Here is a 14988-nt window from a genome sequence, read left to right as displayed (position 1 = left end):
GGGCTTCAGACTAATTATCACTAACCAATTAAACCCAAAAGAGGAGGTGCTATTGAGGGGAAATTAAGTTATGAGAAAATGGACCAATCTTGCAAGAAATACACCGAGGGAAGGAGAGGGCTAACCAATCAGGGTGGTCCTATGCAAGTCAATGAGAAATGGCCCTTCTTAAGGGGACCCCAAACCCAGGATAAGGGCAGATGAGACTGACCAGAGATTAGGTAAATTATCAGATCATCTCCCAGCACTTAAAAGGTATACCTGCTTGTCATAGGTCTTGTTTTGTATTGTATTGTAATGAATGTATTGTACTCTTGTTGTATTTTAACCTAATATTTTACTCCCTCACTTAGACTATAGATATTTTCTGTGTATTAGATAGACCTGTAACTTACTCTAATAAATGGTGTTATGTTAAACCTTTCTTTCCTTTGTCAATAAGAATTCTCTTTTCAACCCATATCATATCTTCGGATTAATAAATCAGAAATATAAATTTTAAAGGTTAACAGTTTGTTCAATAAAATTTGAATTGTACTCTTAATAGTTAACATGAGAATTATGCTGTTTATATTAATTTGGTGAAATGAGAAAAATATTGGCATCATTTTTTTACTGTCCTGAAGAATCAGAGGATCCAGCAAAATGTGTAGACCACTTACAAATGCATGTATACATAATATCAATGTAGCTCTGTATAGCTGGAAAGTTCTTTTGTATGAAAGTGTTTTAAAGTTTAAAATATTGTCTATTTTTATATTTGTACAATAAAAACACATTTTATATACATGATAAAAAAAAGGTTCCATGGTGTGTCACCTGCTAAAATTCAATAAAGACATTTTAATACTTCACCTCTAACCACAAAAAAAAAAAAAAAAAAAAAGTGTTTGGATGTCATGTTTATTTCTTGTAACAAAGATGTATTAACAGGACAGAAAAATGCTTGTGTTTAACATTAGCATATTCAATAACATTTGAATGTCACAGATCAGGTGTGCTGAAGCAACATGACTTGGTTCCATTTTATTCAACATCATCTTCAGTTAGATTCTGAGCATTTCCAATTCTCTGAAAGACAAAACAATGGGAAACCAATGAAAAACTCGAGTTGTAGATACATGTTACAAAGGACTGCAAGGATAACTCTACTTTCCTGGGAAAGGCAGGGCAGTATTAATAGAGCAGCAGTCACTGTGTCTTGCAAAAATTTCAAGAAATCTCTTGGCACCACCATAGGAAATATTATCAATGCTTAGAACAGAAGTGTCCAACTGTAGGTAGACCGTTATTCAGTATTAAGATATTCAAATACTGCTAATTAATACACAAAATCTGCCTATATATCACAAAAAAAAAAAAAAAAAAAATTAACAAGAAATAACCACCTTACCAAGAAGTTTAATCACATATCATGAAAATAAACAAACAAGTTTTACTCATGCTAAAAAGGCATAAAAATTAATAATAATAAAAAAAAACACACACACATTATTGAAGGACCTTGACCAGACCAGAGCAATTATTGTGTTAAGACTGCAGCTCCTCCTATAGTCTGCATTTTTAAGAAAAAACTGGAGCAGTCAGTCTCCCCCAAATTCAATTTTTTTGACGCTTTGATCCAACTTCCTGTTAGAGGGTGGCAACATTCGTCCTGAATTGTCCCACTTTATGTATGAACCGATCCAGTCTCTTGCTCCCTCCTTAAAATGGTCTAGGGCAGTGTTTCTCAACTCAAGTCAAGTCCTCAAGGCGCCCCCAACAGGTCATGTATTCAGGCTTTCCATTATTTTGCATAGGCGATTTGATCAGTTTCACTGCCTAAGTAATTAACACAGCAGTGCATAGTAGCGATACATAGCGATGCATAGTAGTCTATTATGCTTTGCCTTTGCAGGGAAAGAAAGAGGAAGTAAACCCATCAGGGTTTACTTGCTCTTTAAGGAGAAAGAAACCCAGTGAGAAAGGATTTCATGAAAAATAGATTACATTGCATTACATAAAGTGCCTTGCAAAAGTATTCATCCCCTTGGCTTTTTACCTATTTTGTTACATTACAGCCTTTAGTTAAATTTTTTTTTTTAATCTGAATTATATGTGATGGATCAGAACACAATAGTCTAAGTTGGTGAAGTGAAATTAAAACAATATATACATAAAACAATTTTTCAGAAATTAAAAACTGATAATTGGCATGTGCGTATGTATTCACCCACTTTGTTATGAAGCCTATAAAAAGTTCTGGTGCAAACAATTACCTTCAGAAGTCACATAATTAGTGAAATGATGTCCACCAGTGTGCAATCCAAGTGTCAAATGACCTGTCATTACATATACACACCTTTTTGAAAGGCCCCAGAGGCTGTAACTCCTAAGCAAGAGGCACCATTAACCAAACACTGCCATGAAGACCAAGGAACTCTCCAAGGGACAATGTTGTCAGGGTTAGGTTATAAAAAAAATAAAAAAATATTCAAATTTTTGATGATCCCTAGGAGCATCATCAAATCTATCATAACCAAATGGAAAGAACATGGCATATTAGCAAACCTGCTAAGAGACGGGCGCACACCAAAACTCACGGACCGGGCAAGGAAGGCATTAATCAGAGAAGCAGCACAGAGAACTAAGTTGACCCTGGAGGAGCTACAGAGTTCCACAGCAGAGACTGCAGTAACTGTACATAGGACAACAATAAGCCATACACTCCAAAGAGCTGGGCTTTATGGCAGAGTGGCCAGAAAAAAGCCATTACTTTCCAGCAAAAAAACAAAATGGCACGCTCTGAGTTTGTGAAAAGACATATGGTAGGCTCCCAAAATGTATGGAGGAAGGTGCTCTGGTCTGATGAGACTGAAATTGAACTTTTTGGCCAAAGAAAAACGCCATGTCTGGCGCAAACCAAACATCACCCAAAGAACACCATCAACACAGTGAAACATGGTGGTGGCAGCATCATGCTTTGGGGATGTTTTTCCGCAGTCGGGACTGGGAAACTGGTGAGGTGAGGGAAAGATAGATGGTGCTAAATACAGGGATATTCAAAACCTGTAACACTGTGTGATTTGAGGCTAGAACGGAGGTTCACCTTTTCAGCAGGACAATGACCCCAAATACACTGCTAAAGCAACACTTGAGCGGTTTAAGGGGAAACATGTAAATGTGTTGGAATGGCCTAGTCAAAGCCTAGACCTCAATCCAATAAAAAATCTGTGGTCAAACTTAAAGATTGCCGTTAACAAGCGCAAACCATCCAACTTGAAGGAGCTTTATCTGTTATTTTGTCCGATTTGTTGTTTGCTTCACAATAAAAAAAAAATTGTGAACAAATCTGAAACTAAGTGATACTATTTGGGGGCCAGCAATACAAATACAGTGATCAGTGCTTAAAAAAAAACCCATCAGTGCAGAGGATCGCCAGACTCCAGATTAGCCGGATGGGGGACGGGCCTGTGCAAAGGTGAACTTGCACTTTAACCACTTCAGCCCCAGAAAATTTTACCCCCTTCCTGCCCAGAGCACTTTTTACAATTTGTCACTGTAACTGACAATTGCTCGATCATGCAACGCTGTACCCAAAAAAAATTTGTGTCCTTTTTTTCCCCACAAATATAACTGCCTTTTGGTGGTATTTGATCACCTCTGCAGTTTTTATTTTTTTGCGTTATAAACAAAAAAAAAAGTTTCGTTTTTTTTTTTACCAAAAATATTGCGATAAGTGTATACTGACTGGTTTGTGCAAAAGTTATTAGTGTCTACTAACTATGGGAAAGATTTTTGGCATTTTTTTTTTTTTTTTTTTTTTACTAGTAATGGCTGTGATCTGTGATTTTTAGCTGTATTGCAACAGACAGATCAGACACTTTTGACACATTTTTGGGGGCCATTGACAATTATACCACAATCAGTGCTATATAAATGCACGGATTGCTGTGTAAATGTCACTGACAGGGAAGGGCTTAACACTAGGGGGCGATCAAGGGGTTAAATGTGTGTTCTAACTGTATGGGGATAGGACTGAGTAGGTGAGGAGACATATTGCTGTCCTACTTACTATGAACAAACAGCATGTCTCCACTCCTGACAGCACAGGGATCTGTAGGTTTACACACACACACACACACACACACACACACACACACACACACACACACACACACACACACCCCCATGCTGGCGCTCATTCACGCAATCACAAGTGGCCGATCTCCAGCCATGAGCAGCAGGCTAAATGGGGAAGGACGTACCCATACGGGATTTCACTCAGGAGACACATTGATGCAGTATAGCTGCATGAGCCCGTCGGGAACCAGTTAAAGAAACTGTATATGTGAGGTTTTTAGGTATTTAAATGGTGCGCTTAAATAAGACATGGACCAGGTATGTTCTCCAACAGCTAAATTGGCTGCTGTAGGTCTTGAAAAAAGTATTCACACCCCTTACATTTTCCACATTTTGTCATGTTGCAACCAAAAACTTAAATGTATTTTATGTGATATACCAACGCAAAAGTGGCACATAATTGTGAAGTGGAAGGAAAAGGTATATGGTATGAGATATGGTTTTCCACATTTTTTACAAATATCTGAAAAGTATAGTGTACATTTGTATTCAATCCCCTTTACTCTGATACCCTATCTAAAATCTAGTGGAACTAATTGCTTTCAGCTGTTCTGTGAAGCCCTCGGAGGTTTGTTAGAGAACCATAGTGAACAAGCAGCATCATGAAAGCCAAGGAACACACCAGACGTGTGAGGGATAACATTGTGGTAAAATTTTAACCACTTTAAGACCAGGCGCTGCAGCTGTACTGTGGCAGGTTGGCTTTCCTGGGCATCCATTGTATGTCAGCTGGCGCAGGCGCAGTTGCAGGCAGCGGGTTGGGCAGACTATGTAAGGCGGCGACCCATGATCGATTAGTACAGAGGCAGAATGGGGATCTACCTTTGTAAACAAGGCAGATCCCCATTCTGACAGATGACATGACAGATCCACTGTTCCCAATCATCAGGAACAGTGATCTCTGTCATGTCCTAGGCAGCCCGTCCCCCCTACAGTTTGAACACACCTAGGGAACACAGTTAAACCCTTCCCTGCCAGTGCCATTTTTACATTGATCAGGGCATTTTTTTTTTTAGCACTGATCAATGTAATTATGTCACTGGTTCCCACAAAGGATCATTTGGGGTCATATTTGTCTGCCGCAATGTCACAACCCCACTACAAATTAAAGATCGCCGCCATTACGAATAAACAAAAAAAAAAATTGAAAATGTTTCCAAAATCTATCCCATAGTTTTAAGACACAATAACTTTTGCACAAACCAATCAATATAGGCCTATTGCAATTTTTCCCCCTCAAAAAATATGTAGAAGTTGGTCTATACTGATAAGAATTTATTTTTTTTTTTCTCAAAATTCTCTTATTTATAGCACAAAAAATAGCCGTAGAGGTGAGCAAATACCACCAAAAGAAAGCTCTATTCGTAGGGAAAAAAGGATGTCAATTTTGCTTGGATGCAGCATTGCACGACTGCGCAATTGTCAGTTAAAGTGACGCAGTGTCATATCGCAAAAAATGGCCTGGTCATTAAGGGGGCAAATCATTCTGTTCCTTAAAGCGGAGGTAAAGTGGACCTAAAGTGGACCTTCCGCTCATTGGAATCCTCCCCCCCTCCGGCGCCACAATTGGCACCTTTCAGGGGGGAGCGGGGTGCAGGTACCTGTACAGTACAGGTATCTGCACCCACTTCCGGGATAGCTCTCTGCGGAAAGGGGCGTAGATTACGCCCCTTTCCAAAAGTCCCTCGCTGCCTGCTGGGAAACACACAGATCCCAGAGGCAGCGGGTTCATCCTTATTGCGCAGCGCGACTCACGCATGTGCAGAAGGGAACCGGGAAATGAAGCCAAAAGGCTCCACTTCCCGATTCCCATACCCAAGATGGCGGTGGCAGCACCCAAGAGACGATCGAGAGATCAGCTTCGGGTGCCGACATCGCGGGCGCGCTGGGCGGGTAAGTGTCCTTATTTTAAAACTCAGCAGCTGCAGTATTTGTAGCTGCTGGCTTTAAAAAAAAAAAAAAAAAAAAAAAAAAACGGCGGAGCTCCCGGCGGACTCCCACTTTAACTAGTTAAAGCAGGGTTAGGTTAAAAAAAAAAAAAAAATTTCGGAAGCCCATTGTCCTGGTGGAAGCCCATTGTCCTGGTGGAATGGGCCATGGTAGGAAAGGGGGGCACCTGCCCCTTAAAAGGTGTAGGCCTGTACCACATCTGTCTGACCCACCCGGAAATGGTGATCGACAAGACCGCCATACCCCTTTTTCGGACTAGCTACCGAAACAAACAGAGATCCAACTCTCTAAGAGGAGCCGTGGCTGACAAATGTATCCTTATAGCACTGATCACATCCAGGGAATAGAGGGCCACCTCTTAGGATGTGTCGCTTTAGGATACAGATGGTAACACAATATCATCATTCACGTGGAACGCTGAAACCACCTTTGGCAGAAAGGAAGGTTGCAAAGGCACCACCACCTTATCTTTATGGTTAACCATATAGGGGCGACTTGCAAGACAAGGTCACCAGTTCCAAAACCCTCCTGGCCGACGTAACGGCCACTGGAAAGACCCATTTTCTGAAAAAGAGTCAACAAAGGAATTCCTCTGATGTTCTTCAAATGGCGGTTTCTGAAGCGCCGATAACACCAGGTTCAGATCCCACGGGGTAACGTTGGATGCACCTGAGGAACAAGTCGGACCCCCTGAACAACAGTGCTTACTAGAAAGTGAGATGTCAGGGGTCGCTGAAAAAGACAGCCAAGGATATTTGTCCCTTAATGCTGCTTGAAACCAACTTCTGATCTACTCCTCGCTGTAGAAACAGCCGGATCCTGGAATCTGAACAGGCGCACGGATGCCAACCCTTTCTCCTCACACACAGATGTATGCCTTCCAGGTGCGACGGTATATCTTCGAAGAAAAATTTCCATGCTCTCAACATAGTTCGATAGGCCTTGGTACCTTAGCAACTGGCTCTCAACAGCCGTGCAAACCAGCTATGGTAAAACAAGATGGAAAAAAAAAAATCGGACCTTGACACAGAAGGTCCCCTCACAACAGCAGTCGCCAGGGAGTCTTTACAACCAGGCATACTAGGTTGGCACGTCAGGGACGCAGAGGCCATTCTGGGGCATTAGTATTACTGGAACCCCCAGGCCTCCACTCTGTGGAGCAGACGTGGTAGTAGCTTTTGCGGGGAAAAGTCATAGATCAGTCAGTACTGATCCATGGAGCCACCAGCGCGATCAATGTGTCTGCCCAAAAATCTCTTATCCTGGATATGAATCTCGGCCCTACCGATTGAGACGAGAAGCCAGGAGATCCACATCTGGTGTGTCTCACCGCAGGCACCTGCCAGTTTCTTCTTCCCGGGATGTAATATGGCTGACAAGGCTGGTACCTGTCGCTCTGTCCACTGAAGGATGTTAGCGACCTCCCGTGCTGCAGCGAGCTACTTGTTCCTCCTTGATGGTTGACATATGCCACTGCCGTGGCTTTGACCGGATCCTGATCATAAGCCCTCTTAGTCTCATCGACTATGTGGAGAGGCAAACCTGATCGCTCGGAGTTCGAGCATAATTGATCGACAACTTGGGTTCCTCACCCGACCAGAGACCCTGGGTCGACTGTACTCCCAGTACTCCACCCCAGCCCAGCCTGTCAGGCTAGCGTCTGTTGTGATCACAGACCAATGCAGAGGTAGGAACGACTTCCCTGACTGGCTGGCTTACCTGAATCTGTCGATCCAGGGATAACGGAGATATGTCCCATTATGCCAATATCTCCTGCAAGACTCTGGTAAACAGTGGCCGTACAGTACTGCCTCGTGGGAGGTCACCATGAGACCCAGAACTCGCATGCAGAAACAAAAGAGACGACCACCTGTGGTTCAGCAATAGTTTACCGTGGCTCTGAGAGTCTGCAGTTTGTCTGAAGGGTGAAAACTCTCATTCCAATGGAGTCCAGCAGTAAGCCTAGGCACTCCAGCTCTGAATCGGTATGAGCACCGACTTTTTTAGGTTCAATAGCCACCCAAACACCTGCAGGGTTTGCATGGTGATTGCCACATCCTGTAATTCTGAGGCAGAAGCTGCTCTCGGGAAGAGGTCGTCCCAGTAACTACGAGTGCGATCTCGTGTTTTCTCAACAACGCCAAAACTGAAGTCAATACCTTGGTAAGGATTCGGGGTGCTGAAGCCAAGTAAAAAAACGGGAGAGCCACAACTGGTAGTGGGCTTCCCTGACTGCATTTCGCAGAACCCTCTAATGCCTGAAGCATATGGGTATGTGCAAGTATGCATCCTGGGTGTCCAAAGACGCCAGGAAGTCACCTTGATGGAGTGCAGCGACTACTAAGCGAACTGATTCCAGACTGAGCCTCTCTGTACTTAAAGCAATTGAGACTTTAAGGTCCAAGATTGGACGTACCCCTTCCTTCTTCGGGGACTACAAACAGAATGGAGTAGAACCCCTGGAACCTTTCCAACACCGAAACGGACACCATCACCCTGAGGTTTAGCAGGTCCCATATTGCCTCCTTGGGACCTCCCATCGAGCCGGGAGTAAGGGTATGCTGGAAGGGAAGATATGTTTGTTGGCCAAGAGAGGAACTTTTAGCCAAGTAAATCAGTTTGCAGACCCATTGGCCAGATAGCCGAGAGGTCCACCGGGCTGCAAACTCCCAAAGGCGAGCTTCCCCACCCGTATGATGGGCGGGGGCAACCCTTAATGCAGTAACACTGTTCTTGCAAGCTTCTTAGGCTTGCGGTTCCAGGGACGCTTTTGTCCCCAAAGGCCATCCTGTTGGACTGGAAGTGTTTTGCCAAAGTCCCGGACGGACAGAAAAGCCTCTTGAGTAGAAAATGAAGGCTTTTCCTACGGTGTGGCTCCTTAGTCTTCCTGGCCTGTGGAAGCAAGGTACTCTTCCCACCTGTGACATTTTTAAAAATGTCATCCAACGAGGCTCCAAAGAGCCGCTCACCAAGGAAGGGTAAATCCGTCAAAGCCTTTTCAAATGCCTGGTCCGCCGACCAGCCTTTCATCCAAATCAGGCTCCTCAGCACCAATGCCGACACTGAAACCTGGATAACAGATGAAATGTAACCGAAGCCACATTCCAAACGTACTTCCGACTGTGCACTAATTGGTCTGCTAGTTCCATGCAGATGGGAGTAGCCTGCTGCTTCTCCATTTTGCAGTGCGAAAGTTTTGCCCTTCAGTAAGTGTCTGCGACACAAGTGCTGTGGTCAGTAGTGGTCGTATTGCTGACCCCCCAACCGTAAATAAGGAACGGGCCACTGCCTCGGTTTCTGCCCGTGGAGTCCTAGAACACAGGAACCTCTTCTACCGGGATCGTGGTTACTTTTATTTAACCTGGGTCCATGACTGTAGGAGCCTACCCTTACTTAGGAAGGCTCTCCTCAAGGGGGTAACGTATAGCCATGCGTTTTGGGACCTAAAAAGGTCTGTTGCGGTTGCCCCAATTCCTGTAAGTGAACTTATTGAATAAGTCAGATACGGATGTTGCCAGATGTTTGCCACAGACCACCGCTTACTGCCTTTGCACCCACGCACCGCTTCCATCTTGGCAACAAACGTGTTAAGGGCCGCTGACAAGCGTCCAGAGGCAGGCGAACCGGTTGCAAGTGCCTGGATTTCGGGGGAAGGAACATCAGTTTCTGAAGCCATGCTGACCCTACCCTGTCTGTCACCTGTTGGGGACTGAGGGTAGAAGGTTTCTGACCATACTTCTCCCTGGTCACACCAAAAATGTCCGAACACTGTATACCGAGCGGGACAGTGAAACACAGGCAGAGGAAATGGCGGCAAAAAGCACTACAGCGATCAGCAGACACACCTCCAGACATCCAGGGGAGAGACAACCGACATCCAGGGCACAGTCACCCAGAGCAGCCCACCACCCAAGGTGAGAGCCACCCCTGTCCATATGGCACACGCACCGCTCAGCAGCCCATGCAGCATCCTCCATGGGGGGGGAGATAGGGACAGGGAGAGAGGAGAGGGACCCCCCAAATCGAACTCCTAAGGAATGCTCAGCTGCTCAGCCCCACAGAGGCAAGGAGAGCTGTACTTACTAGTCCTGAAGAGCTGGGGAAACATTCCATTACAGACCCACTCTCAGATCAGTACAGGGTGGCTGCTGGCCCGGCAAACTGACGCAGACATCAGTAGCCGGTGGTATGTGTGCCGCGGAGCATTATGCTCACCGGCCGCCCCTGGAGCCTGAGGGGCATGTCGTGGAAAACCACAGTCCTGGACCTGTAATAGCACCACCGCCAGTAAAAACTTAATGGCCTTAATACCAAAAAGTACTGGATCCCGGGGTCCAGCTCTCTGAAGAAATTAGTTCTTGTCTGTAAAGCTTCTCTTTAGATACAAGGCCCGGGTACCATTCAATTCAGCCAAAGAGACACTCTGCAAGGCTAGCCCCAGCAGGGATTGCTCCACTGGAGCACAGCACATCTTTAACTACTTCCCACCCGGCCAATGTACATATACGGCTGCACGCGTGACCCCCCCCCCTCCTTCTGACTGGACGTTCAGGAACGTCCGTCAGAAGGAGGGGGGGGGGGTCACGCGTGCAGCGGCGCGATCCCGATGCGCTTGTATCACCTGGACACGGCGCATCTCGGATCGGCAGGAGGGCTGTGATTGGCCCTCCTGATCACATGACGGCCGTGTCCAATCACGGCCGTCATGTGATGTAAACAGCCGGTTGCTAGGCAATCGGCTCTCCTCTCCTCACACGGAAGTTGATGCAGAGGAGAGGAGAACATATCGCTGCTGAGCTAGGAGTATGAGCTGTTTTTACAGCTTTTTACTCACTGATCACCAGTCTAGTATAAACCTACAGTGTAAACACACGTCACCACAATACACGTCACCACACATGTCCCCAAAACACACGTCCCCAAATAAAAAAAACATGTCCCCCACATATGTCCCACTAAAATCACATGTTCCAATGATTATCTGCACACATATGTACGCATGCCCGTGATCACACAAACCAATTATTATACACTTAACTGATTTTTTTTTACCAAAGACATGTAGCAGAATACATTTTGGCTTAAATTTAGGACAAAATTTGGTTTTATTGGATTTATTTTAAAATAGAAAATATATTTTTTTCCCCAAATTTCCGCTTTTTTTGCGCTTCCATCGCAAAAAATAAAAAAACAGAGACGTGAATAAATACCACCAACATAAAGCTCTATTTGTGCGAACAAAATGATAAAAATTTCATTTGGGTACAGTGTAGCATGACCACGCAATTGTCATTGAAAGTGCGAGAGCGATGAAAGCTGAAAATTGGGCTGGGAAGGAAGAGGGCGAAGTGCCCTGTATTGTAGTGGTTAATCATGATCAACACCTTAGACACTGGCGAAAAAACTGAGGTACTCCCACCAGTGGGAGGGATTGTATAGGGAGTGCACTTTTTAATTTAGGGTGTGCCAGTGTCCATCACCTGAAGGTAGCCTTTATAGGTGGCCCACATAGTAACTACTGCGGCTTTGTGTCTCGTGAGGTACGATAAGAAAATGCGATTTACAAGCATTTCGCAATATGAGCCATTATTTTATTTTTTTAACCCTGACTCAGTGTGCAAGCATTGTCTCGCAAGATGAGCAGGATTGAAGCCAATGGGGTGTTTGACCACAAGTGCGGGGTCGCCGGTGACAGTTGGAGCAGCTTGGAAACACTGTTTCAGTGTCAGACTGCTTGAATGCACTCAGAGTGTCTCTAGTCACTGTGGAACGAATTATCTGAGTTTCCATTGACCCCTATGGGGAAACTCTTTAATACGAGTGCTTTGGATGACAAGCATTCTTTTGGAACAAATTATGCTCGTAATTCATGGTACCACTGTATTGCATTCTTTACAGAAAGTAGAGTTGCATCCTGTAGATCATCTTGTAACAAAAGGTAGAGACGGCCCTTCATTCAACAAACATCTGGGCATTGCCCAACTTTTCAGAAAATCACACAGGAGTGTCACATGAATTGGATGTTCTCATAAGCTTTTTTAAAAAAAAAAAAAAAAAGAAGTATCTGTCCACAAATTGTTCCTTACAGATCTACTTAATGTGATTGTAGCCGTATTAGTGCAATTGTGACAGAGAAAATGGAGTACTGTCCACGATACTTTTTTTTATTTGCACCAACATATAATTTTTCAGGACAATTGTGTTTTTTTTTTTCTTCTCTTCTTTCCCTCAGAGGTTTGTTTTTTGTTTTTACATTTTGCTTAAAAATTTGTAAATCAGTACTGCTTGGACCTTGAAGAAGGGGACATACCCCGAAAGCTTGTCCTGAAAAATTGTATGTTAGTGCAAATAAAAAAAGTATCACGGACAGTACTCAATTTTCTCTTCCTTACAGATCTAAAAGCTTTTCATCATTCCAGCTGGAATGGAAAGCTGCAAAGATAAGAGGCTACTGCCTGGCTTGGTTGTGTATAAAGGGTGAGGGGTCATAAGCCTCAGTTAGGGGTGGCTGCACACTCCACCAGAGTGGGTGCAGCCTATTTAAGAGCATCTAAGGAACCCATTTGTGGTGATGACCGAGTGAGACTTGGCTGATCACTGATCGGAGTAAGGGGCCGATCCAATCAACACAGTTTCCGGGGGCGTGACCGGATGTGTAAGGAGGAGTGAGAGATGTGAGACGCCGTGTGCAACCTCCTCCCGGACCCCATGAGGAGAGCGTGGCGTGTTTGATGTTATGGCTGGATGCAGTGTGATACAAAGAATTACCGCTCTAAGGTAATGACTTCTCCCAAAACAGCTGTCTCCACAATCCCACAGGGTGCTGGCTCTGTTTGCAACAGGAACTGAAGTAGAAAAGATGTAGCTGGATAGCCGCACTCCAAATTATTCAACTTTATTTAAAAAATGTAATTAAAATCATAGCATCTAGGCTGGCAAACAGACTAACTGCACAGCCGCTGACATGTTTCACACCGAACACGGTGCTTAGTCATGGATGTAGTGTGAGGAGGGTCGGAGCCACTTGCTGAAGCCGGATGGGAGGAGAGGTGACGATACACGTCTGTATTGCGGAGCCGAGCCAAACCGAGCTCTCGGGGAGCTCCGTTCACTTCCGGGTTCCGAATCCCTAGCGAAAACGGCCGAAGATACACGAGGACATACGAGCACCCCCAGCGCCGATTGCCTCAGAGCCACCGAACCCCGCCGAATAACTCTGCATACAGCTGACATCAAGAGGCTCTCCCGCCCGCCCCAGCAAGCCGCGACAGGAGGAGGGAGGTAAGCGGTGGTGTGCGGGGGGGAGAAGAAGACGGAGGAGTGAGGGGGGTAGCAGGCGGAGGTCTGGCAATGTAATCTTGTGGACATTGTGGTGTCTGAAAACTAGCAAAAAGCTAATAGGAGAGCGCTGGCTGGGGGTGAGGAGGACTTTTAGCGCTTCTTTTTTTTTCTCCTCTCCTTTCTGGAGTACATTGCTTTGTATCGCTTCGTATTGCTCATCAAGACGAACAAATGGTAACTCAAGTGGCGTATGCAATTAACTACCTGCTGTAAAGGCAGGTGTTTGTGGTTAGTGAAACCAGGAAGACTGTGATACTGGAGTTGAATATCTGTAGAATGGCTATAAGGCAAGACCACGGTTGCACTAATTGATTTACCAAGGGATGGTGGCAGTCCTAGAAACTAACTGATTTTCTGAATTAGTGCGTGTGAACAAGTATCGGCGGTGAAGTAATAAAGCAGTGAGTTAAATGCGATACATGAAGTGTATACTGGAGAACTGGGTATAAGATACGGCTAACACTGTATTAAATCTCTGATTGAGTGATGGACGGCTGTGTCATAATGTTAAAAAATTATTAAATACAATATCCAGGACTGATCTGAAGATTGGTATAAGATTGGAATAAGATAAATAGAGAAGGAAATACCCAAAGAGAAGGGGGAGGAAAGTGGCGAGAAAAGAGAAAAAGAAAGAAAGAAAGATGCAGCACCTGCGCTCTGCCAAGGAGAGGGGGGAAAAAAAAGCATGCAACAGTCTGCCACAGCAGCCAAACTAGAACAATTTGCTCATAATCCTGCACAGTCATCTCAGACCCCTCCAAAAAAGGGGCAGACAAAGGGGCAGCAAGGGATAATGCCTGAAAGGAAAAGCACGGGACAGTCAAATACTAATATTAATACGCAGGCCGATGCAGTGGCAAAATGTTCAGTTAATAAGAATGCGGGTGCAGGGGAACTGAATTTAGAGAATTTAGAGACTATAACAGGTGATCCTCTTCCGTTGGAATAAGAGCCTACTATCAAGGATGTGTTAATGGCCGTAAATGCATGTAACATCTCATTGAAAGAATTGTGTACTCAAATGAAGGGAGTGAAGGATGATCTACTGGAGGTAAGGCAAGACTTGCAGAAAGTGGTGGAGAGGATGGTAGAACTTGAGATAAGGACCAGTAGATTAGAAGACGATACAACCTTCCTAACTAAAGAGCTAGAAAGCGTGAAGGAGCAGTTTACAGGATACAGAACAAGAATGGACGAAATGGAAAATAGACTCCGGAGGGACAATGTGCGCATAGTGGGCCTTCCTGAAAAAAGCGAGGGTGTAAACCCCGCTGAGTTTATGGAACATTTATTAATTGACATGTTTGGAAGGGACTCATTCTCAACGTTTTCTATAGAGAGGGCGCACAGAGTGCCCTTTAGAGCTCCACCTGAGGGAAGTCGCCCTAGACCATTACTGATGAAATTACTAAATTATAAAGATAAAGTGGTGCTGTTACGGAAAGCAAGGGAAATGGGGAATATGTTGTATAAGGGGGTTAGAATTTCATTATATGCCGATTTTTCCCCAGAACTCCAGAGAAAAAGGGCAGAGTTCTTTCAAGTGAAGCGCAGGCTACAGAAACTTAGGCC

At 44.6% G+C, this 14988-nt stretch overlaps 1 protein-coding gene across 1 annotated transcript in view; it reads right to left on the bottom strand.

Moving 5' to 3' along the window:
- Window positions 1–887: 887 nt before the first annotated feature.
- Window positions 888–14988, bottom strand: part of TOMM20 (translocase of outer mitochondrial membrane 20) — a 162953-nt gene continuing 148852 nt past the window's right edge. The window contains exon 5 of the mRNA XM_077486554.1: window positions 888–1071. Coding sequence (XP_077342680.1) covers window positions 1027–1071 — 45 coding nt within the window. The 3' untranslated portion in view covers window positions 888–1026. The remainder of the gene's footprint in view (window positions 1072–14988) is intronic.

Source organism: Lithobates pipiens, unplaced genomic scaffold (assembly GCF_037356315.1).
Source record: "Lithobates pipiens isolate NorthernLeopardFrog02 unplaced genomic scaffold, aLitPip1_a1.2 Scaffold_18, whole genome shotgun sequence".
Lineage (NCBI taxonomy): Eukaryota > Metazoa > Chordata > Amphibia > Anura > Ranidae > Lithobates > Lithobates pipiens.
This window is presented reverse-complemented; position numbering and strand designations above follow the sequence as displayed.